Source organism: Prunus persica, chromosome G8 (genome assembly GCF_000346465.2).
Source record: "Prunus persica cultivar Lovell chromosome G8, Prunus_persica_NCBIv2, whole genome shotgun sequence".
Classification (NCBI taxonomy): domain Eukaryota; kingdom Viridiplantae; phylum Streptophyta; class Magnoliopsida; order Rosales; family Rosaceae; genus Prunus; species Prunus persica.
This window is the reverse complement of record NC_034016.1, coordinates 13,141,450-13,167,992: the sequence shown is the minus strand read 5'-3', so window position 1 is coordinate 13,167,992 and position 26,543 is coordinate 13,141,450. Positions and strand designations below refer to the sequence as shown.

At 36.3% G+C, this 26,543-nt stretch overlaps 2 protein-coding genes across 2 annotated transcripts; both read left to right on the top strand.

The window, feature by feature from the left end:
* On the top strand, positions 4,426–5,334 carry LOC18767017 (pistil-specific extensin-like protein). Its single transcript, XM_007201548.2, has one exon. It carries the CDS (start codon positions 4,426–4,428, stop codon positions 5,332–5,334), a length of 909 nt encoding a protein of 302 aa, XP_007201610.2.
* Positions 7,384–24,745, top strand: LOC18766902 (phosphatidylinositol 4-kinase alpha 1). Its single transcript, XM_007200887.2, has 26 exons — positions 7,384–8,963; positions 9,123–9,464; positions 9,567–9,728; positions 10,111–10,281; positions 10,440–10,598; positions 10,697–10,824; positions 10,999–11,305; positions 12,425–12,593; positions 12,771–12,988; positions 13,974–14,132; positions 14,241–14,423; positions 15,582–16,115; positions 16,261–16,620; positions 17,000–17,214; positions 17,887–18,073; positions 18,232–18,368; positions 18,494–18,647; positions 19,461–19,727; positions 20,836–20,913; positions 21,017–21,064; positions 21,890–22,062; positions 22,244–22,439; positions 22,748–22,888; positions 23,518–23,726; positions 23,976–24,137; positions 24,244–24,745. The coding sequence occupies exons 1-26, from the start codon at positions 7,986–7,988 to the stop codon at positions 24,500–24,502; spliced, it is 6,096 nt and encodes a 2,031-aa protein (XP_007200949.1). The 5' UTR covers positions 7,384–7,985; the 3' UTR covers positions 24,503–24,745.

Here is a 26,543-nt window from a genome sequence, read left to right as displayed (position 1 = left end):
AGATCCAGGGGTGAGTGATCAAAACTTCCTCTAAGGTCCAGGAGAACAAGATTGTTCAAGAATTGCTAAGGAAGAAGGAAAGTCACAATTCTTTCAATACATTTAACAAATAAAATACATAACTTATTGAATAAATAAAAAATCACTTATTCATAAAATAATTAAGTTCATAATTAAAATTTGCATGCAGAAACAAAAATTAAAGTTTACTGTTTCAATACATTTCCCTTCGCTTTTGCACTAATCATTGTGCTTGAGCTCCCTCCAAGAGAAAAGTGACTAGGCATAGAGGACAGTGCGGATGATGTTTGGCCGTGAACACCTGCATAATGTCGTCCAACCCTTTTTATCTCATTTCCTCCAAATTTTTAGTAGAGTCATCTAAACAAAAGGATTCTGGATCAATATCTCATTTCTCGAAAGACCCTCAAACTTAAAGTGGCCCATTTACTTCGCTTGACCGTGGTTTGGTGACTCACTTTGCTTTTTATGTCAACTCCGTCCAAAAGTCTGTTAACTATGATAACGTGGCAGGGACATTTTTATAATTTCATACACATTGATTGTTATCCACCAATAAAGAGTGACACAGTAAGTGGAATCCACCTCCGCGTAGATAAAGATATAATTAAATATTCTAATAATTAAAACTAATAAAAAATTAAAATAAAACATTTAAAAAATTGGTTAATTTTCTCTCTCTTACAATCAGCACTTCTCTTTTTCTCTATCACCATTTTGTTTTGCTTTTTATTCTCTCTCTCTGGACAAACTAACTTGTTATTCTCTCTCTCCCCCTCTCCAAAGTAGGTTGGTGAATCGAAGGAATAAATGTAAAAAAAATGTAAACAAGCTGAAAAATTGTTTCTTTTTTGTGTCTGATCCCTCAATCCCCTCTCTCTCTCTCTTCGAACAGCTTCACAGCCCCATCAACACCATCGAAGGCTTCACAGCTTCGGGGAGATCTGATGCCTATATATGAATCCAAACTGACCTTCTACGAGGGTTGAAATGCAATAAAGATGGTCTAAATCATATGTGATACAAAAACCAAACTATCTAGAATATTCGTTCCAACCAAATCTATTTTCGCATGAGCAAAATGACAAGTTCCAACCAAAACTATCTCAACCATCTTATGTTAAGTAGTGTACTTTGGTTATTTTACATTAAAGAAAAGTAAGTTGGTTTATGAGACCAAGACCCATAATTGATATTTTACGGAAACAATTGTTATAAACCGAAGATGGATTTTTTGTATTACTTTTCCATGAATGGTTCTTCTTTTTCTGAGTTTGGAGGAATGAGATTTGAAAGGTTAAATTAATGCATCCATCTCGATCTTCTTATTGTAGCTTAATTTTGTTTTGTTTTGTTTTGTTTTAATAGATGATAAGATATTTACAATATACTTTTACAACGGAAGTTTCGTTTTGTTTTAATAAACGATAAGATATTTACAATATACTTTTACAACGTATCAACATACCAGATTATTTCGTCAAAATGCCATATTGGCTGACGTTCAACTTGTCGTGGGAACTTTTTATGCATGGTTTATTAGTCTTAACATCATATTTCACGAGAAAATTGAAGAAAAATTAGTCAAACTTAATCAATACGTTTTCATGTTCAAAATACACATAATACAAGTCTAAGCAAGATTGAAAACCAGGATGCATCTTTCGAACACTGTGTCATTAATGATGATGACCAATTAGGTCCACGATTAATAGGATTTGGAAAAGAATTAGGACTAAAATTTGGGCCGTCACTAGGACCAAGCTTGTCTACATACAAATGCCACTGCCTTATTTTAGACAAACTTTGGAACTCCACCACATCTTTAGGTCATCAAAATAAATGCTATTATTTTAGGAACTCCGCTTCCTGATTTGATTAATTTCTGATGTTTTATTAGAGTATCTACAATGATGAGGGTTAATTCAATTTTATTTCAATAAACTGAATGGGGTAATGTTAGATTACCACATTTATATACTGCATTGTGTACCACCTCTCTAATAGAGGTGGAGCCCACCAATACAAATGAGGCCACCTCTATTAGAGAGGTGGTACACAATGTGATATGAAAAATGCGGCAAGCCTAGCATTTTTCAATTGAATTTTTTATTTACAGTGATAAAGTTCAGAGATCAATATTTCATTTCAGGGATCAATAGTTCATTTTAAGAAGCTGGCCCACCATAATAACTATACAACCTCTCTCTTATTGATACATGGACAATATTACTTTGTACAATAACTCAAAAAAGAGGTGCTTTGATGTGTTTTCATTTAATCTCAACTTTCAATTCTTCAGAAAAAAAAAATGTTAATATAATATTGTCACAAACTAAAGAAAGTTTTTTTTATATTAATTAATTATATATTTTCAAAATTGGCCTCTTTTTGAAGATCTATTTGAAACCATTTTAATTGTATAAGTCTTATTGTAATTAACTTTATTTATTTTATTTTACTCAATCATTTAACAAGATATTTAAAAAATATAATTTTAAATTTGTAATCTATTGAATTGTACCACTGCAAGTCAAACAGCAATTTAGTTCAATAGTTGCCAAAAAAGTTCATTAAATTTAACTATTGAATTGAAATGAAATGAACTGTTGAACAATCATTGCAAATGCTCTTTAGAAAATTGCCTAATTTTGCCATAAAATTTTGACCTCTTCCAATAAATGAAGGCTATTATATAATATATTAGAGATAAGAGATAAGTTTAACCAACAAAATTAAGTGATTTCCTCCTCAAATAACTCTTCCAAGGACAGTAACTTGGGCAAAAAAAAAAAGAATGATGGCGGGATAATCTCTAGGGCTTTGTTAGATATACCAACAAAGAAAGAGACTCATGGTATAATGCAGCACCCGAATGTCCTAATTGGCCTTGATGAAATTTTAACACGTACGTATGTCTTAAACTGATGAATTAGGTTACATGCATACATATGTGTGCCCTAAGAAAGGGTTCCACGAGGCATCAAATTCTCACTGTTCTAGTGTTATATTGAGCAACGCGGGAAAAAAAGAAGAAGAGAATGTACCACTTCAAGGGTCAAATGTCTAATAAATGTGGTATTTTTATGTGTTCATACGTAGCCAGATTTTGTTGTTTGAGTATATAACATTATTGTAACACAACATTCGGGGCATGTAATGATTTTACAGCCAAAATGTTTTGTTGCATACTTTGTTAAAATTGAAAACTCTTAACAATTTTAATTAGTTTTTTAAAAATTTATTTGGGGTGATTTTGACAGTTTCTTGCAGTTTTGGGATGATGGTTGTTTTGAGAAGACTATCCCGATTAAGGAGTATTCAAAGAAAAATATAGGGTATTCGAAGATAAGTTAAAATATGTGAAAAAATATTTTTTTTAATGAATGATAAGATATGTATAAGCAGGGCGGAGCCACATACAAGTCTGCAGTGGTTGTGGCCCCCCAAACTCTTTGAAAAAGTCAATAACTCTTAAACACCTGCTGCAATATCAGTTGAAATATAAGGCTATTGGCCCCGAAAGACAAACTACTAGCTCCGCCGCTATGTATAAGATATTTTTTTGTGGCCAGAATATACAAGATACTTTTACAATGTGTCAAGTACCATATTATTTTTTCTTAATAAATTGTCTCCTTATATGTCATATTGGCTGACGTTCAATTTGTGGTGGGAACATTTTGGCTAACATCATATCTCACGAGAAAATTGAAGAAAAATTAGTCAAACTTAATGCTCATGACCAATTAGGTCCACGATTCACAGGATTTGAAAAAGAATTAGGACTTAATTTTGGGTCGTCACTAAGATCAAGCTTGTCTACATACAAATGCCACTACCTTATTTTAGACAAACTTTGGAACTCCACCACATCTTAGGTCATCAAAATAAAAGCTATTATTTTTGGAACTCCACGACATCTGATGTTTTATAGAGGATTGCCTAATAAATGAAGGCTATTATGGAATATGTTAGAGATAAGAGATAAGTTCAGTGAACAAAACCAAGTGATTTTCGTCTAAAATAACTCTTCCAAGGACACACACTTAGTCCAAAATACTATTTAAATTTAAAGCAGACATGAGATAACCCAAGTTGGTTAAAGTAGATTTAAGTTCGAATACCGATAGTTTAGATTAGATTAAAGTAAAATATCGTTTCTAAGCCAAACAAAATACTAATAAGAATTTGAATAGTCTTTTTCTTTCAAAATTTAAATTAGACTTCTAACCCAATCCCAATTCCTTCCTCCTATATATAAGAATCTGTTTCGTCTTATCTCCAAAACTCTAAATTTCAGCCTGTCTTCGTTCAAACCCCCATTTCACAGTTTTAGTTGTTTTTACTTTACCTTCTTGCTTTCAACTACTCTTTTTCTCTTCCCCATCAAACCTAATTCAGATGAATAACAACGACCAAGGAATCAACAACAAGAGAAAGAACAACAACCAAGATCTTAACCAACCAATGCTCTCCGAAGAAGACGAAGACGACATGCTCGCTCTCTCTCTCAGTCCTTACCGTCCATCAAGGCCTCGACGAAGTCCGGACCCGGTAGATCCACCCCCACCACCGCCTTCGCTGATGCCGTCATTGTTCATGCAAACCCTCACGGCCCAAAACCCTCCACCCCAACCTCTACAACTCTCACCCTCACACCCTCTTTACATGACTACACAACAACCACCTTCCCTCATCCCCTCCTCCATGCCCTTGGTTTATTCCCAAGAGCCGGGCCGGGGGCCTTCTACATCTCGCCCAATTCGTACCCGACGAAACCCTACTCAGGTTCCTCGGGAGGGAAAGAGTAAGACTGTCCCGGCCCCTTTTCCGTGGGCCACCACCAGGCGGGCCACGGTGCACACTCTTGAGTACTTGTTGTCAAGGGGTATCCGTACTATCACTGGTGACGTGCAGTGCAAGCGATGTGAAAAGTCATTCGTGGTGGAGTACGATCTGGAGGAGAAGTTTACTGATGTTGGGAGTTTTGTTGCTGAGAATAAGAACACGCTGCGTGATAGGGCACCGCGTTCATGGACGACGCCGGTTCTTCCTAGGTGCAGGCATTGTCAAGAAGAGAGCAGCGGGAAACCGATCATAGCGGAGAAAAAGAAGGCCATCAACTGGCTGTTTTTGCTGCTAGGGCAGATGCTTGGTTGCTGCACGCTTGAGCAGTTGAAGTATTTCTGTAAGCACACCAAAAATCACCGAACCGGCGCCAAGGATCGAGTTCTTTTCCTCACCTATCTTGAGCTGTGTAAACAACTCGATCCCAATGGACCTTTCTACCGATCAAATTCGAAAAGGTGAGAGTCGAAATCTTGTTTCAATAGTAGTTCCGAGTGCTTGTTTTCTTTGGTTTTAAATCTTGGTCAAGGTTGCTATCTTGTTACAAATTTGGTGATCTATGCAACTTGTTAGTGCAATTTGTTTCTTTTAAATTTAGTTCTTTTTCGGATTGAGTATTGAATACTGTTGGATATCAATCTAGCACATTTATGACTTATCAAAGACCTGCGTGTGAAAAAGCAATCAAACTTGATGATGAATATATCCGGATCTTAGTTTTCTGAAAACATTTTTTTGGTTCCTAGAGGCCCGCACTCCAATCTTTGTGAAAGAACGCGACTGTTGTGAGAAGTCTCTAGAAAAGAAAAAAATGTTAGATCTTATTAATTGCTCGTGTTATATATGCAAAGGACTGATCATTTATTCAGGCATTGGAACGCCATTCAAGTCCATTTGGATTAATATTTTTCTACGACAGGCAGATGAGGAGAGATATCAGAATTACGGATTGTCACCTCTGTCACTCTTTATTTTGGAAAAAAATTTGTAAAATACATGTGGGAGATGAGCAAGGATACTCGTAAAACATGTTGGGAAATTAATTCCCCTAATCGCTCCAAACAAAACAGATGAAAAGACCAAAAAGGGGGCTAAGACCTTCTCTGTAAGTCCTCAAAGAGACTTTGGTATGCCCTAATAATGGGATGCGGTAGCCTCCCATCTCCCTAAACTTTTGCCAATCTTCAAACCGATTGATGAAAAGATAAAATTAAAAAAAGTGTAGTCAAGATGATGATTAAGTGAAACACAACAAATTTATGAGGTTTAGTAATACGCCTAGCTAAGTGTTCGGGAGACTGACCACCTTCACTATAACAAGAGAAAAATATAATTTCGTATACATAACATGGGGTAGTGTATTTGTGTTGTTGTTGTTGCATTCATGAATTAATTGAGCTCCCTCCCTTTCTTTAAGGCTGGAGTCCTTGTAGATGATTGGTCTCCAGGATGTTCTTACTCTTAAAGTAGTTTTCCTTCTACTTTTCGAAAAACTAAATAAATAAAAAGATTGAAATCGAGACCTCTTTCAATATTGGGATGAGAAAAAAAGTAAGTGCCTTTCGTTCTTAAGAGACATATACGACTGTAGTTCACCTGGCTAAAACAATTTCTCTTTTAATTACTTGCTTAGATCTTATTTTGTGTGCCCATGGATACCTATTTCATTACATTTTATTATGTTTCGATTAATTTAGTCAAATAAAGAAAAAGATAAAAACAGCTTTTATTAAATAAATAAGTGACAGATACAAAGCAGGAGACAAGAAACAATGTTTACAATATACGACACCACTTGTTACCTGCCTGCAGGCTTGGCTTGAGCAGTTGAAGTTAATTAGAAGTGGGTTATTTGGGTTGAAAAAACCGACTACCAGTCATATCAACGATCTGGTTTGGTTTGAAAATATATCTATTTATTATACTTTGACAAAAATAATGATCTCATGACACCTCTCCTCCTTCCTTCCAAAAATTGACAAAAATAAAGATCCTATTTGAATTGAAAATTTTGGAAATGCCTAACTTATAGGTAAATCAAACCGAATCGAATATCATGATTTAATACAAAATTATTGATTTACTACACATGTGACCCTCTTATCAGAATTTAGAAGATTATTAGGTTGATTTGGATTAAGTAGAAATAGAAATATGACAAGTAGTGTTGAAAATTGGTATCTTATAAATTATAATCCAATAACCTGAATGCGTTGGATAATTAATTTTCGGCATAAAAACAATAATAAAAACTAAAATTTTGTCATAACAGAAAATCAAAATAAACTAAATGAATTGATACTTAGTTTAGTTGACGGTATATATTTATACCGAATCAAACCGAATCAAACCGAATTCCACTCTAACTATTCGAAGTTGGACCCTTCATTTTGCCATTGATATATTATTGCGCATAGGTTAGGTATTCAAAAACAAAAAAAATTATTGTGCATGGGTTGGAGCAGGTAACGTCTCAATTAACCCATTAAATACAATTTGAAGCAGTGGCCCATCATAAATCAATCGAGGTCTCTAAATCAAAGTCAAAGTCAACATAAGCAATGTCATCATGTTAGTAACCAAAACTGCCCTTTGTCATACCTTAGTTACATAACCGAGGGGTGGAGGAGGAAACCGTAAATTACTATAATATAATGTCAACTTCACGTGCCTTGCTGTGACTCACCGGGTCAACTCGCTTCTGTTGCAAAAGAAACCAAACACAGAATCAGAAAAAAGGAAAAGAAAAGAAAAAAAAAAAAGAAATCACAGAAAAAACAGAAAGCAAAAACACAGGAAGCACAATTGCCCAAAAACGGAAACAAAAGCGGACCTTGCCAGAACCCAGACACTCTCCCTCTCCTCTTTTACAAAAAATGAAAGCAACCACCACCACCATATACAACAAGGGCACTACAAGAAATGTTGTTTGCTTCTGAAAAAACCCTAATTTCCTCATCCTCTCCCTCGCATTGTACCGACATGGAAGCTTCCAATCCAGCTCCGCGGCGGAAACCCTGAGGAGCTTTTTTTTGGCATTGTTTATGCGGAATTCTGTGGTATTTTGAAATTCTTTTGGATTTTCGAATTTTTTTCTCTCGGAATCGATCGCAATGGAGGCTTTGACGGAGCTCTGCGACCTGATTGCGGAGCACCCGACCCAATTCGCCGAGAAGCTCTCGTGGATTTGTGGCCGGTGTCCACCTCCGGAGTTTCTTCTGTGTGGATCGCCTAGGGTTTCCCGGTCTCAGCTCAATGCCGTGCTCGCCGTGTCTCGCTTCATCTCCAAATGTCCCGATTCCGCCGATCCCCGCCCAAAATCGGTGGTTCTCGAGTTCCTTCGCTCGGTTCCCGCTTCGTTCAATCGGTCATTTTGGCCCCAATCGTTTGGAAATGACTCGATCGCTTCTTTCTTCTCCGATTTCTTGGGGTATGTCTGTAAAGCCACCGAATTGTCGTCGGATTTTGCTACAGAGATCACTGGGTTCACTGGGGAGGTTGTGGTTACAGCGATTAGCAATGGTGGCGAAGATTCAGGGATTTCCAGGGCTTTTCTCATGGCTCTGTCAGAAAATTTCCCTCCAATTTTGCCATCGGATGCAGAGAAGTTGATTACAATGTTTATGGATCAGTTTGCGGCCTCCGGTCCCGTGGTTCAGTCCCCGGTTACACCGAGACGAATTGCCGCGAACTCAGAGACCTCGTCGGCGCAGAGCTCGCCGTTGAATGGCAATCATTACCAGGCCAATGAGAGTTCCAGCCCCAGAAACGAGGCGAGTAATGTGACGGGTTCATCAGGTAGTGTATCATCGAGGGGGTCGGTGATGGTGAATGGGAGCAGCATTGTGTGGAAGAGTGGTGTTGATCAATTGGGTCTGACTTTTGGTCTCAGTGAAGGAGGTGGAGCTGTGATGCTTAGGCAGCAAGTTTCTTCATTCGAGGAAGAGTCTGTGGAGAATTTGGAGAAGCAAGAGATTGCTTTTAAATTGGTTGCTCATATTTTAGATAAAGTCCGCATTGATTCTGCGCTTTTGGAACAGGTCAGGTTTATTGCCAAGAGGCAACTACAGTCTATGTCAGTGTTTCTAAAGGTAAGGTTTTTAATGTTACCATTTTGAATTTATTGTTGTTGCAAATGAATAGCTACTGCTTTAGAGTGTTGTCTATGTGAGAATCTAGAAATCGAGTTTATTTGAGCAAAATGGAGATGTAAGAGAGAGATTTTCGTGTCGTTGGTTGCATGTGGGCAGATTAGAAAGCGGGATTGGAATGAACATGGGGCGCTTTTAAAAGCCAGAATCAATATGAAGCTGTCAGTTTATCAAGCTGCTGCCAAGTTGACTCTTAGTTGCCTTGCTTGCTATGAAACTGATGTGAAATCAGCCAAGAAGTTGGCACATGAGACTCTGGCATTGTTGATGGATGCTGCTGAAGCTTGTTTGCTCTCTGTGTGGAGGAAGATGAGAGTTTGTGAAGAGCTCTTTAGTTCTTTGCTATCTGAGCTCGCACAGATTGCAGTCAAGCGTGGTGGCCAGGCACTGCGTATTTTGCTCATCCGCCTCAAACCCGTTGTGTTAACTGTATGCGCACAGGTACATATTTTTTATGGTGCTAAAACTTGCATATCAGTTCTAAAGTGTGGAAGGAAGTTTATTTTATTTACTTTTGCTTTTTCTACAATGTGATTTTAACAGGCCGATACTTGGGCAAGCAGCCAGGGAGCGATGTTTGAGAGTGTGATGAAGACAAGTTGTGAGATAATTGAATCTTGTTGGACCAAGGAGCGAGCTCCAGTTGACACATTCATAATGGGATTAGCTACAAGTATTCGTGAACGAAATGACTATGAAGAACAGGTTGGTTGTTTTGTACCAGTTACTAACTAACAAATAACAGATTTACTTGTTTAATGCACACTTGTACATATACATATATCTGAAGTTGTAGTGTTTGTCTTTGTTTTAACTTTTATCTGTATGTACTATGTGCAAACGATTTTTCTTATAATATATATACTTTGATGAAATTATGGTTTCTCTCCCTTTCTTGTTTGTACTTTCTGTGAGGAAGAGTTTAGCTTATCACAAAACCTTCTGTTCTATCCGAAAGATTGACGCACTGCATTTTCTTAGTATGCCAAACCATGATGCCCTTTTAGTAATGATTTCCCTCAACTTTTCCTGTGTACCTAGCTTGACTTAATCTCATTGCATTCTTTTATCATCTTGCTAATTTCAGGAAGATAAAGACAAAGAGGCAGTTCCTGTTGTGCAGCTTAATGTTATACGCTTGCTAGCCGATCTGAATGTTGCCGTTAAGAAGCCTGAAGTCGTAGACATGATATTACCTCTATTTATTGAAAGCTTAGAAGAGGGTGATGCTTCAAGTCCTAGTTTATTGCGACTCCGGGTATGGTAACTTTGCCTTTTGGCATGGATTTTCTTATTTAGGTTTTTCTTTAAACATCTTTACCAAGTAGGTTTGATTAACACTGATCAAGATCCAGTAAGAAGTTAGCTATTGATTAATTATATGGGTTCTCAATTATTTCTTCTACTTTACTACAGCTCCTTGATGCGGTATCACGCATGGCAAGTTTAGGTTTTGAGAAGTCCTATCGTGAGACTGTTGTTCTAATGACAAGGAGTTACTTAAGTAAACTTTCAAGTTTAGGATCTGCTGAAAGCAAAACTGTGCCACAGGAAGCCACAACAGAACGTGTTGAGGTCCGTATAATGTCTAGCATATGAATTACACATGATACTGTTGATTGCTTGACTTGATATCTATGAAATGGATTCTCACTGGTTCAATCACATTCTAGACTCTTCCTGCAGGATTCCTTCTGATAGCTAGTGGTCTTATGAATCCTAAATTGCGTTCAGACTATCGTCACCGTCTGCTGTCTTTATGCTCAGATGTAGGGCTGGCTGCTGAATCCAAAAGTGGAAGGTAGAATTCTTTCAAATAATATCTTCTGATTGCATGTCGTCGTGTTTTTCATATAACTTTCATTTAATTCATGAAAACTTATGCACCCCGGAGGTTTTGGTTTTCTGATACTTATCAACATTTCTCATTGCATTTTGTGTTTCAAATTTTTTATCTGATATCTAACTATTGCAGGAGTGGAGCAGATTTTTTGGGGCCACTACTTCCCGCTGTAGCTGAAATATGTTCTGATTTTGATCCTTCTGTAGATGTGGAGCCTTCACTTCTAAAGTTATTTCGCAACTTGTGGTTCTATGTTGCTCTTTTTGGCTTAGCACCTCCCATACAGAATACTCAACACCCTGCAAAACCATTTTCCACTACACTGAATAGTGTGGGAAGCATGGGCACAATTCCTCTTCAAGCTGTGGGTGGACCATACATGTGGAATGCACAGTGGTCTTCTGCTGTTCAGCGAATTGCTCAAGGAACTCCTCCACTTGTAAGATTTTTATTAAGTATTCTTGCCTTATTCTCTTTTACATGATGTTAATTCATACAGTCGTTAGGGTTCGCTTTGATTTTGTGCTGTGAAAATAATTATGGACTTGCTATCTGCACTTTCACATGTTAGATTTATTTTTGTATATTGTTGGGATGATAATAATCTCTGTCTGACTGTCTGTCTATCTCTTTCTCTGTGTTTCCCTCGCACACACTGACAACATCCATTGTATGGGAATTGGCTCTGGTTCTGTTGTAAACAGGAACTCATTTTGTGGGTAGATGCTTGTACTGTAATTTAAAATTGAGTATGCCCCTGTGGTCTCCTTAACATGGAAATTTTCTTTGGCAATTAAATTTGGTTTTTAAATTTTCTATACTGAATATAGTTGCTTCAAATGTTTTCTTTTCTTCCTTTGGTGAGGATATGTTCCCAAATTGAAGTTTTTCTTTTTAAATTATTATTCTGGAGTTACAAAAACCTACGAAGTGTACACTACATAATGTAAGATAGTGAATCTTCAATGTCATGTTGTTAGATGTTTGACGCTCCATAGCCATGTGTATGAATCAATATTCTGAATGGTTCCAACTACACACAACACGACTGAAGCAAATATATTTGGACAACCATTTTTTAGGTAAAAGAGAATCCACATAATAAAACTAAATTTTTGTTGCTCTGAGAAGAACGATTACAATATAGGAGGCACAGACAACACACTCTCAGAATTTTCTCACAAGGACATGACTCTTCATACATAGGCCACTCTCTCTGTCGCTCAGTCTCTATCTATATCTATGTCCATCTCTAAATCAAGAAAATCTCTCCTTCAATATACCAGTGAATCCACCTAAAATAAATGAAAAATTTCTTCTTGCATCTTTCTCATGTTTGTTGTTCAATTTGAATGTATACTCTATGATGCTTAGACAGGTATAGCTTCAGGGGATTCTGTGTCAGGTGGGACTGATTATCCCCAGTGTTTACTACTTTTGTTTTTCGCAGCTTTATTGAATTCAACTTCTTGCCAATTCTGGATGATTGCATGTATTTATGCACTTGAAAGTGATTGTTTGTATCTGAAGTTTTAACATGATAATATCTCTCTTTCAGGTTGTTAGCTCAGTGAAATGGCTTGAAGATGAGTTGGAACTCAATGCTCTTCACAATCCTGACAGTCGTCGAGGAAGTGGGAATGAGAAAGTTGCTGTAACCCAAAGAGCTGCTCTTTCTACTGCTCTAGGTGGGAGAGTCGACGTTGCATCAATGAACACTATATCAGGTTATTTAATTATTTGTACTAGTGCTTACTGGTGAAGTAAAGACGCATTCTCTGTATTCATTAATTGTCCACAAATCTCATCTTTGCTTTTGATATAAGAAAGAAAACGCTCCTTTGACTTTGCTAGAAGTCACTCTTTCTACAAGCATTAAAGCATTACTTGCCAATGCTTTGTAGGTGTGAAGGCTACCTATCTTCTTGCTGTAGCATTCTTGGAAATCATACGATTCAGCAGCAATGGTGGGATCCTCAATGGTGGCACTAGTTTAGCTACTTCTAGAAGTGCATTCAGTTGCGTATTTGAATACCTAAAAACTCCAAATCTTGTGCCTGCTGTCTTCCAATGTTTAATGGCAACTGTGCATAGGGCTTTTGAAACAGCAGTGTCATGGCTGGTAAGGCTTTGTTCTTTCATAAAACTTCTGAAAATATTCCTTTTTTTTTTTGGTCTTTTCATGTAGACACCATTCATCATCCAGGGGATGTTATATGTTGCATTGAACGTGTTTATGAGATCAAGGTTTTAAATATCTTTGATATTACCAAAATATCCATAACATGGAGAGGAGGGGGGAGCAATATCTTTCCAGGATTTCTCCGAAGTTGCAGAGATATTTTGGTAATATTGACAATTGTGGTATTTCGGTACAATATCTGATAAAATTGGGAGATTTTAGAGATCATTCAGTGGAAATTTCGATAAAATTTCGGTACAATTTCAATCCTAGGGTTCCTTGCATTTTCTAGTCAATATTCCATAATTGTGATTTGAAATTCAAATGTTGCGAAAACAGATGTTGCAGCTGCCATGTCTCTGCATGTTTTCATTAATAAAATTTATCTCGCATTCTTAAGGTTTCTTATATTGTTATAAAGCATACACAACATGGAATGGAACAGAGAAAATTTTACATATTGTATTTAATATTCAGAGTCTTATTAGTGGAGCACCGAGAATAACGCCAACTTTTTCCCACCTTAAATGCAAATTTTGATTAAGAACGAAACTATTTTTCAAAGCTTATGCGTAACATTGATGCAATTGGTTGGTTTTGAAGTTTGTAGAACTTTCAGTAATATATATGTTTTATATCATGTTTCCGTCGTCGTATATTTTTCTACTTTTGGAATACCGATCGAAACTGAAGCCCTTGGTTGAGATAGCTTCAGTTTATATTTATTTCTTCTTGTCTGAATGTGAATTATTTAATATTGTTGGATACATTTTTCATGCAAAATAAATAGCACCTTAAATAACAATGTAAATTATTAGAAGTGCAGTTTACAATTTTGTTCTAGTACAATGTTTGTTTTACTGCTCCTATTCCGCGTGCATGTGCCTGCCATGTCAACATCACTGCTGCTTTGATCTGGGTTCAGGAAGATCGGATATCTGAAACAGGAAATGAAGCTGAGGTTAGGGAGTCAACTCTTTCTGCCCATGCTTGCTTTCTCATCAAAAGTATGTCACATAGAGAGGAACACATTCGGGATGTTGCTGTGATCTTGCTGAGCCAGCTTAAAGATAGGTTTCCACAGGTAGGATTGTATTGGAAAAATTACTCATTTATCTCATTGTTTCCCAGTTCTCATTGTCATTGAACTTGCCTAATAAAGTTGAAAAAAACTCAATTGGCATGAATGCAGGTCTTGTGGAATTCATCTTGTGTTGATTCCCTGCTATTTTCAATTCATAATGATTCGTCTTCTACTGTTGTCAATGATCCTGGTTGGGTGGTGACAGTTCGTTCTTTGTACCAAAAGATTGTTCGAGAGTGGATCCTCAAATCACTTTCATATGCTCCTTGCTCTAGCCAGGGTCTCCTACAGGTTGACTACTATACTTTCTATGTATGAAGTCAGTATAAGTATATTCTGATTGTCAAATGCGTGAGCATTCATGTGGTATGCCTGTCCAATATTGCTAAATGATATCATTTTAATCAGTGAGAACCCCCTCTGAATGACAATTGTTTTGCTTTGAGGGTTGGAACATATGGGTAGTGAACAGTTTGCTATCTTATCCAACAGTCACTTCTTATCTCTTTTGATCAACAGTGGCTTCAAATGGATCTTTAAGTACATGCTTTAGAATATTCTATTCTTAAGATGTTATGCGTTCTTTATTACTGTTGTATACAACTTGTACATGCGTAGTTCAGCAACGTAAGTTAATGCATCTACAAATCCTTTTAGGTGCTGTTTGTTGAAACTAGAAATTAAGTACTGAAAACTGATATTTGAATTTTACATACTGACTTTTAAGAGCTGAATACAAGTGCTGGATGTACTCAACCTGAAACTTATTGGTCCACTGCATTGTACCTTGTGCTTATTCTTAATACAAGTGTGCTTCTTCTAAAAATGGAAAAATAGAGAATATAGTCAACATAATTTTTTAAAGAAACGAACTAATATATTTTGGTGAATAAATAACTTCCTAATGTACAACCCAAGAAGCTTAAAGTGTAATCCTTTATGTGGAAAGGTATATATGATACTTGTACACAGATTGAGGATGGTAGCAAACAAACACCAGATTTTTCTTAATTAAATTATTATGTATTACAACCAGAAATATAATGTTACGAGTGATAGTCAGGAATGGTAATGGTGATAGTGGTGGTTGTGGGTTGTGTTGCACTAATTGGAGTGAGTCCAAGACCACCTCTTGGATTAATTCCAGGAAAGCTCTGGTGTGATGCCAAAGGATGGAAGGAGCTGGATATCACTCTTTTCAGCATTCAGCTATACTAAATATATTCAATAATTTTTGTCATGTGCTGAATTGTTAGACAGTATCAAACAAGCTAAAATTTAAATGTTAAACATTGGAATGTTCTCAAATGAACATAAATCTGTTATGTGTCGAGTTTTTAAAATTCTGCTCATAATTTTGGGTTACCAAACATCTCCTAGACCTAATTTTTCATGTTAGTTGGTTTTTTTTGGGTCTGATTGCTCCTTTCTTCTATTTGCATACTGCAGGAAAAGCTTTGTAAAGCAAACACATGGCAAAGAGCACAGCATACAACTGATGTGGTTTCTCTTTTATCGGAGATACGGATTGGCACAGGTAAAACTGATTGCTGGAATGGCATACAAACAGCAAATATTCCTGCAGTAATGGCTGCTGCAGCTGCAGCATCAGGAGCAAACTTAAAATTAACAGAAGCATTCAATTTGGAGGTGCTCAGTACTGGTATAGTCAGTGCAACTGTGAAGTGTAACCATGCAGGAGAAATTGCTGGCATGAGAAGCTTGTATAACAGCATTGGTGGATTTCAATCTGGCACCACACCAACTGGATTTGGGCTTGGTGTTGGCCTTCAAAGGTTGATCTCCGGAGCATTTCCTCAACAGACACAAGCTGAGGATGATCAATTCAATGGGATATTGCTCACAAAGTTTGTGCGTTTACTACAGCAATTTGTTAATGCTGCAGAGAAAGGTGTGGAAGCGGACAAGTCTCAATTTCGCAAGACTTGTTCCCAGGCAACTGCTTTACTGCTGTCAAATCTGGTAAATATGTGTTATTTCTCTACATTATTGCATGCTCAATTTTTAACGCGTCATGTTATTTCTCTTCATTCTTGCATGCTTATTCCTAAGGCGTCATGTTACTTTCTCTGATTTGTTAGTTTTGTTTTTCGTTTTTGCTTTCCAGGGCTCTAATTCAAAATCAAATGTAGAGGGCTTCTCCCAACTTCTCCGTCTTCTCTGTTGGTGTCCTGCTTACATTTCCACGCCCGATGCAATGGAAACTGGTGTTTTTGTTTGGACTTGGTTAGTGTCTGCTGCGCCTGAATTGGGATCTCTAGTCCTTGCGGAGCTTGTTGATGCATGGTTATGGACCATTGATACAAAACGTGGTATCTTTGCTTCGGATGTGAAATATTCTGGGCCTGCTGCAAAATTAAGGCCTCACCTTTCTCCTGGAGAGCCAGAAGCAGAGCCTGAAATTGATCCTGTTGAGCAAATAATGGCTCATAGATTATGGCTTGGATTTTTCATTGACCGCTTTGAGGTTAGGAATTGTATTCATTGCATGCACGAGTAAATAATAACTATTTTGAAGTAACTATTCACCTCTTAAGTTAGTTTGTGTTACTGTGTTTGGGAATTAAATTTGCTCTTTATTGGAAACTTTAACAACTCTAAAAGACATTGATACTAGGAAACTATTTATAACTATGGTGTATGGGGTGTATGTGTCATTCTTCTTGTTTTTAACGTTTTGTTATTTATTTATTTTTGATTTTCCAACTGTTGGAGTATGCATCCTCAAAGAAAAGAAATTAATTTTAGGAAAATGGCTCTCATTTATTTTATGTTGCAACTTGTGGTTCTTAACTGGTTTATGTGTGCTGACCTATATATTCTCATCATATTGATTGGCTGTATAGGTAGTTCGACACAACAGTGTTGAGCAACTCTTGCTCCTTGGACGAATGTTACAAGGGATGACAAAGCTTCCCTGGAATTTTTCCCACCACCCTGCAGCTACTGGTACTTTTTTCACTGTCATGCTTCTTGGGCTCAAGTTCTGCTCATGCCAATCCCAGCGCAATTTGCAGAACTTTAAAACAGGGCTTCAGTTACTGGAAGACCGGATTTATAGGTTACTGCAATTATGTCTTTTACTGTCAATTTTATTGGGCATTATTAGATTTATTTGCACTTCATCAACCATATGAGTGCACCTTGGCTTGCACGTTGTAATGTGTACTTGTTTTGTAGTGGAGTTACTTGCCTTTGCGTAATATGTACTTGTTATGTAGCATGTTGTAATATGTTCTAGTTAAGTATCAGTAGGTATGCCAATATATTGAAGGTTGATGTAGGAGCTTGTATTTCTTTATATGCTATGCTCGCTGCTCTGGAACTGCTCTGCCACAGTCCTACATGACTGCAACTTTGTTCATTTTTATTCGTTGCAGAATTTGTTGTCGCACTTGTTATTTTAGTTGTATGTGGTTGATTTCTTGTTTTTATTTTTTATTTTTATAGTTTTGGAGCTTTATGACTGAATGTAGTCACTGAGTTTGTGAAATTTATATTGTTGGTCTTTATTAGGAAATTTGTCTGCAAGAATGGATGGGAAATACCCTATTTTATGGCGTTCGTAGTTTTAATACTTTAGTTTTTGGTATATTTTCCCTGCCAAATAATGATATGAAATTTCTCATATAAAAGGGTGTCAAGCCAGTAAGGTTTTGAATAATTTTTGTTCAAGTTGAATACATGTACAGTTCCCAATTTGGTTGAAAGTTTCTCTTGATGCATGCTACAGGACCTCTCTGGGTTGGTTTGCATACGAGCCTGAATGGTATGACACAAACTATATGAATTTTTCCCAGAGTGAAGCTCAATCTGTCTCTTTATTTGTCCACTACCTTTCGAATGAGCGAGTAGAGGCAGCAGTCCAATCTGATTTGAAAGGGAGGGGACGAGAAAATGGGACCACTTTGGTTGATGTGGTAAGATAACCATGTTTGCAGCGTACATTCCAATGTTTTTTTTCTGCATGAAGATGATGTCTAATACACGTTCTTATTTTGTTTTTTGTTTTCCTATTACTGGACACCGTAAGGTTTGTTTTTTGCAATATATCCATAAAGTCACTTACTACTTGCAGAACGATCAATATCACCCTGTCTGGGGTCAGATGGAGAACTATGCTGCGGGAAGAGAAAAACGGAAGCAGTTACTTTTGATGCTATGCCAGCATGAGGCTGACAGGCTTGAAGTTTGGTCGCAACCCACTAATACGAAGTAATTTTTATTTACATATATATATTCATCACATTGTAAAGTTGTTAGAACCTTTTCTCAATACCCATGGTTCCATGTGAATTTTAACTTATTTCTTTTGAATTGTGTTTTACTCTTACTCTCAGGGAGAGTGCCTCTTCTAAGCAAAAAATTAGTTCAGAGAAATGGGTTGAGCATGCTAGGACTGCCTTTGCTGTTGATCCTCGAATTGCTTTATCCTTGGCCTCGCGGTTCCCAACAAACACATTTTTGAAGGCTGAAGTAACCCAGCTGGTTCAGGTATGTCTGTCTGTAATAGGGAGAGTACGAATTGTAAAGTTTGGGTTTGGCTTATCGAGATGAGCAAGTAAAATTGTTTGAGTGTCTTAAACACTTGTGATATGTGAGAAGTTTGTTGTCATCTTGTTTATAAGTGGGACGTTAGACTTCTCTATGATTAGCATGCTTGCATCTTTTCAGATCGGCGGATGCCACAAATTGTCAAGAAAATACTGTTAATTAGCTGAGCAATTCGTAGTTTATGGTTTAAATTCAGTTTATGACCTAACGGCATCCTCCATGGCTATTTTTATAACTTCTAGTCACTTGTTAACATGTTTTGGTATTAATAATCTGTTGCTACGGGTGTATAAATGTGTTCTTAAGTTGTAGGAGGAAGGGGTACTTTGCAATATTTTAGCAGTAGTTATCTGTTGCTATGTTTATGCATATGTAATAATGTATATACATGTTTACAAGTTTCCTATTAGACAGACGTGTCTGCATGCCTGCATCGTGCTGTTCAAACAGCTTTGTTTGGAGCAAAACACCCCCATTTAGTTGAAACCACTATTACCAGCCCAATGTTTTACAGTCCAGAAAATCTCTGTATTTTGTATTGAATGGTTAAATACAATCAGCAGGTTGGCCATATCCAGTTATACTAACTTTGCCTTTATACCTCATTTTTAGCAAGCGTTCTTGTTTCTTTTCAAAAAGTATTGAAATGTAAATTTGTTATAAATTTTATGTTGATATCAACCTTATTACCATTTGTTACTCCTGGGATCTTTATACATTAATACATCTTGATCGAACTCGGTTATTTCGCAGTCACATATACTGGATATCCGATCCATTCCTGAAGCATTGCCATATTTTGTTACCCCAAAAGCAGTTGATGAAAACTCGGTGCTTTTGCAACAGTTGCCACACTGGGCTGCTTGCTCAATCACACAAGCTCTTGAGTTCCTTACCCCTGCATATAAGGGGCATCCTCGTGTCATGGCATATGTTCTTAGGGTTCTGGAGTCTTATCCTCCTGAACGAGTAACTTTCTTCATGCCACAGCTAGTGCAGGCTTTGCGATATGATGAAGAGGTGAGTTAATGGAACTGGTCAATCTTAATTCCTTTAGCTACATTTGTTTTCATTCAGTGTTATATTAGGAATGGGATTGAATTGCATTAGTTAAAGCTCAGTTTTTACTTTATTGTATCCCATTCTTCATTCTTGTTAAATTCCCAATCAAATTTTTAGAATCCTTGAATTCTCAATCTTATACTATAAACTCCTATTAAAACTTCCAAGTATAGGATTCGTTTTGATTGTTTGAAGAATAATATCTATAACTTTCACTTCATATTGGGGTGAACTTCAGTGGTCCTCACTAGTCCCGATTGAGTTTTTTCTTTTTTAAGTTTGGTTTATTTTAAATAAACATATCACAATTTCTGAAAACTTTAATCTGGTTGTTGCATATTTTATATTTTAGATTACAGAAAATGAATAAAACTGTTATTTCAAATTCTATTTGGAGGAGTTTCTAATGGGTGAAATGAGTACGGGTCCAATAAAGTGTTGGCATCTCCCAACCACAAAGTTGAATATCTTGATATATGTCTAACTTATTTTGCAGAAAAACTTTGTTATTAGTGATGGTATGTTGAACACATTGTCAAGAATGTGTGACCAAATTCTGGCCAGGATTCTGATGAAAAATCCTCTCAGTATGCACTTCTACTTAAATAAATAAAGAACCTCCTCATCCATCAGTCTCACCTGTGAAAACGTGCATGTAATTTGTTTATTCATGCATATATATTTTCCAAAAATAATATTGTATTATTAAATACAAAACACAAATTAAATTATTTGAAAGTAGAAATTGAAATCAGAGTTGAGGTCATATCTTTTACATTATCTTTTATTTTTAATTATAGTTATAAGTTTCTTCATACTTATATATATGTAATTATATGCTTATGCTATTTATCTCTATTTAGTTTCTATATGAATATTTGGGGATAGTTGGTGCAACCGCAGTTCTGTAACCCAGACTGATTGAATATTTGAGGATAGTAGCACTTGTTTGAGGATCCTTAATTTGACCATATTTCTGGAGTTGCAAACCTGTTTAACATTGTTATACTCTGTCTTTTGCAAGTATTTCTTTATGTATCTGATTTATACTTAAATTGTTTTTCAGAGGTTAGTAGAAGGATATCTGCTTAGAGCAACTCAAAGAAGTGATATATTTGCCCATATTTTAATATGGCACTTACAGGTGAAGCCTGATTCTATCTCTCTCTCTCTCTCTCTCTCACTTACTCACACACACGAAAGTATTTTTATCTTTGAGAATTTGATTGTGTGTTAAAAAATGGCAGGGTGAGACGTTTGTTCCAGAATCAGGAAAAGATGCTGTCCCTGTGAAGGTCTGACTAGAATCTGGGAATTGGGACTGGCCTTGTTTCTTCAAATTTTTTTTTTTTGGATGCCATACATTTTGATTTTATATAGAAAGTTGATAACTAATATCTGCTTATTCCTTCATGTCTAACCTCGAGTCTGTTGGTTGGCATTGTGTTGAAAACGAATTTAGCATTGCATTGTTAAGTCTATACAATACATGATAAATAAAGTTATATTATAAAGATATATAAAATAAGAAGCTAACCAGTATGCTGCATGCTGTTGTATATTACGTATCTGCAAGTGAATTTTTAAAAACATGTGCAATGATAATTTTATTGCTTATAGAAGCTGAAATTTTTCATTAAAAGGTTTGTATTATTTCTTTTAATAACTTTCTATGGTATTCAAATAGTGCAAGTGTTGTTGATTACATGTTGTTGAGATGTGTTTTTGGGTAATGTCATGACTTAGATTAAACTTTTTCATTCTGGGCTTATAATCTAGTTGGAAGCCTCACCCAATAATTTTAAGTCAGGTTCAGTGTGCGTAGTTGTGGCATAAGAAATTTGTGTACTAATTTTCTTATGTGGTGTTATCATTTTTAACCGATAGAAAAGAAAACTGCCTAGTCCATTATCAAACACCTATTGCATCACCAGAATGTACTTCCATTCGGTATCCATACCTGGTCATATATGGGTAGAATTAGATATGTTTGCATTATTGTTGTATCACTACTACAAAAGCTACTATATTAAAATAGATATATGCATGCATTCGCATAGTCTGGGTTTCTCGATCATTCGTTGCTTAATAACTTGTATTTATTGATGCCGTCATTTCAGAATAGTTCCTTTCAAGAATTGTTGCCTCTCGTCAGACAGCATATTATTGATGGTTTCACTCCCAAGGCACTTGACGTGTTTCGAAGAGAATTTGATTTCTTTGACAAGGTTACATCTATTTCTGGTGTACTCTTTCCACTTCCAAAGGAAGAACGTCGAGCTGGTATCCGGAGGTATGCTTGTAATCTGTTGATGTTTCCTTAAAAAAAAAAAAAAAAAAGGGCTTTTGATGCTTGCAAACGTAGATAGTTTAAAAACATGCATACACATAAGCACATGCATGCATATATTTATGTCTCTATGTATGCATCTATGTGTATGCCGTTGAAGCTAATAGGCAATGTGCTTTACCAGAGAGTTGGAGAAAATTGAACTTGAGGGAGAGGATCTCTATTTGCCAACTGCTCCTAACAAGCTTGTCAGGGGTATTCAGGTAGATAGTGGAATACCCTTGCAATCTGCAGCAAAAGTTCCTATAATGATAACATTTAATGTTATTGATCGGAATGGGGACCATAATGATGTAAAACCTCAAGCTTGTATTTTCAAGGTAAGCTTACCCACTTACATTTCAAATTGATTAGACCCGTAAAAGGTATTTTGTTCAAAACCACCTATGGTCCACAGAAGATCCATTTTCATTACCCCTTGATGAAAATCAACCAACCTGCTCCCCAGCCCTTTCTTTAACCTTTTCTTTAACTTTTTATTATTATAATGGAATAAATAAGTTACATGGTGCAAACAACTTTAGTTTTCCTGATTTGAATGTCGTGATCTCTTATTTATTACTATGAAAATTTGACACCAGGAATTTTTTTCTTCATTCATGGCTTAACTGAGCTCCTTTTCTTCAAGGTTGGAGATGATTGTCGCCAGGATGTTCTTGCTCTTCAAGTGATTTCCCTTCTTAGAGACATATTTGAATCAGTTGGAATTAATCTTTATTTATTTCCATATGGTGTACTCCCAACTGGCCCGGAGAGAGGAATTATTGAGGTTTGAATCTCTTTCAACCCAATTACTAGGTTCATGCATGTGCACGTGTCCACAAATGCATGCATGCTTTGCATATGTGCTACTTTGCCGGTTCTTATGCTGAGATCTTATTCTTTAATCTCCAGGATACCATATAAGCAATAGATATTTAACATTTCTTCTCAGCACCTTTCATGCTAGGCAAGCTTCAAGCTACATTTTTTATTTTGATTTTGATGAGGACCACAGATTTTAACAAATACAGGAGAGAAAACTAGGGACAAGGCATCCCCTGAATGGACAAATCTTTAATGTACATCTATGAAGCTTCGGGCAACATTTGACTTCTGTCTTTGTCTAATTCTTTGGCATAGTTTAAGACTCCGGTATTCGGAGAAAGCAATTCAAAATGAAAGGTTTTATGAGTCGTCAAAGTAAAATTTTCGGAACTACATTGATTATGTCCAAGGGCCCTTGGGGGTATGAGGGACTTGATGGGGTACAACATGTTTTTCTTATTTATTTTTTAAAATCTTTTGTAATCTACTTAGTGGAAAGAAATCCCTTGGTTTTTTTCTTTGTTTTTTTTTTTTCTGACCATAGTAGTACGTGCATATTTGGTTGTTTTCTCAATATATTTTGTCTTGCAGGTTGTACCTAATACACGGAGCAGAAGTCAGATGGGTGAAACCACTGATGGTGGTTTGTATGAGATTTTTCAACAGGACTACGGCCCTGTTGGCTCTCCCAGCTTTGAAGCTGCACGTGAAAACTTCATCATTAGCAGTGCCGGTTATGCCGTTGCCAGCCTTTTACTTCAACCAAAGGATCGACACAATGGGAATCTTCTGTTTGACAAGTAGGAATTTGATCTATCCTTTCTTTTTCTTCCATAACGTTTTTCTTTTTGTCAATATATGAGTTAGTAAGCACTATGTGAATCAATATACAAGGCACGCCACAACTATGACAACGTGGCAAACTAAAAACTAATCTTCTAACCCCTTATGCATGATAAGCCATCTCCAAATGCTAGTACTTGGATTGAAGCATATAAGATTATACAATACTTGATTTAAAACTGATGTCAACATGCCTGACAATGCAGCGTTGGAAGGCTTGTTCATATTGATTTTGGTTTCATCTTGGAAACTTCACCGGGTGGAAACATGCGCTTTGAAAGTGCACACTTTAAGCTTAGCCATGAGATGACACAATTGCTAGATCCTTCTGGGGTTATGAAGAGTGACACCTGGAACCAATTTGTGAGGTAGTAAGAGCCTCCTTCCTATGTTCCTGGGTAATCTTTTTACATTGAAATTTTTATTCCGCCAAAATTTTAAAATCATGTTCTGTTCTGTATAATATGTCCACAGCTTGTGCGTTAAGGGTTACCTTGCTGCCCGCCGATACATGGATGGGATCATCAACACAGTTTCGTTAATGCTAGACAGTGGACTGCCTTGCTTCAGTAGGGGAGATCCGATTGGAAATCTTCGTAAGAGATTTCATCCTGAGATGAGTGAGCGTGAGGCAGCCAATTTTATGATCCATGTATGCACAGATGCCTACAACAAATGGACAACTGCTGGCTACGACTTGATACAGTATCTGCAGCAGGGCATTGAGAAGTAAAAAAGGAGAGCTTTGGAGCTTGTCTACAAATGTACATGATTGCTTGTATTTTATAGTAATTATTATTGTCTTGTAGCTGCAATTTTTTTTCCCGAGGGATCTCCACTTTATAGGTTTGAGAGGACTGTTAAAACGGCATGAGATTGAAATCATTGTATTCTAGGGATGGAATTCCTCGTGAGGTTTGTAAAAATACAGTTTGTAGTTATTTTTTTATATATGGAATTCAAAATTTATTGCTTCCGAGTGATTAATGCAACCAAGTTACAAGCACTCCTTGAATAAAATACGTAGATGACATTATAAGGTAAAATTGTGTGAATTATGACTATCCATGGATGTCAAGATTTGGATGAAAAAGAAAAGGAAGAAAACGAAGGATTTTGCATATAATTTTATGATTAGCTTAGCTCGTCTTTTGGTTACATTGGAAATATTTGAACCTCTGACCTAGTGGTATAATCCTAATCCTAACCCATTTTCCCAGTATGCTTTGAATCAAAATCCAACAAAATATCTTATGTCAAGAGAATGAAAATGCAAAGGGAATAATACATGTCAAAGAATTCTAATGCGCAATAAAGAATAAAATGGCATGTAATTTATCAACAAAGGAATTATGGTAGCCAAAGATTATTCATCGCAAGTTCTATTCTGTTTAATGGAAAACAATTGGCCGTCCACATCAAATCAATTTTAAAATGAGGTACCATTTTCCTTCTCAACTACAGGTTTTCCTCTATACCCTATAGATTTTTGTTCTTTTGTTAACCAGTACATAATATATATATATATTTTTTTTCTGAACCCTGATTTTTGTTTTGTTTTTTTTGGGCCTTTTACGAGACCAAAATGTCTTCCATATTTTTTATTATTATAAAGCTTGCCATGTAATTCTCCAAAAGATAAGAAAGTCATTGATACCAATGATATATCGAACAAATAGAAACTAATGGGGTGTTAGACCATCTCTAACCATGTTGGGACTAAACTCAAATTTCTTCCTTTTAAAATATAACTATTCATGCACTTTCGGGACTCAATTTTTTTTTCTTCCTCCAACCTTGTAGACTCATAATTTGAGTCCACAACTTTATTAAATTGTTTAAGAATGATTAACCCATATATATATATATTTTTTTGTCATTGATTTTTCTTGATATTGTTTTTGTTTCAACATTCGCAAATTAATTTTGTGAACATTTTAACCTAAAAAAATTAAAATACCAAAGCCTGAAATCTTAAGTTGTAATAACTAACTAACTAGTTGATAGAGATATCCAATAAGTTTCAACAACTACCAAAACTATATATAGATATACAGTGAATTTTTGAAGTGGTGATCAGGGGCGGATTTAGGAATTTTCCTTTCGGGAGTTGACACTGTTTAAAAAATAGACCCATAAAAAAGAAATGACAAGTATAACTCATAACTAATAAAAAAACCCATATATACAAACTACAATTGTCTACGATGACTTTTCATATCCTGAAAACATTGCATTATGGTTTCATTATCAATACAAGCAAACACATTCTCAATATAAACAAGTGAACAATCACTCAACCATTGATCTCCCATTTAGTTGCGAAGTGGACCTTTCACAATATTCATAGCAGAAAATTCTCTCTCCACGGAAGCAGTTGCAACCAGTAAAATTCAGGTTAATGTCACAAGCAAATACACGTAAGTAAATGTTCTATGCATCCTTTTCTCCGTTATTTGTTTTTGCAAGGCTACTAAACCCTTGCAATTGAGAAAAATTCCTTGCAAATGTTCTATGCATCCCTTCCGTCAAATTGGTTGAAGGTTGGGTAGGATTAGGGGTTGGGAATTTAGGGTTTGAATGTGTAAATTGAGTTAAAACTCAATTGGGGGAGGGATATTATTGAGCAGTAGGGGATGAGTTGCTGCTGCCCTCGTTTTGGCCAGGTTTTTAATTTTTTTAATTTTTAAATCTCTTAAATAGAACGATGTTGTTTTGGTCTGAAGGCCTATGTTGTGGGCGTTTGTAGAGGTCAATTTTTCCTCCTCAGTTGG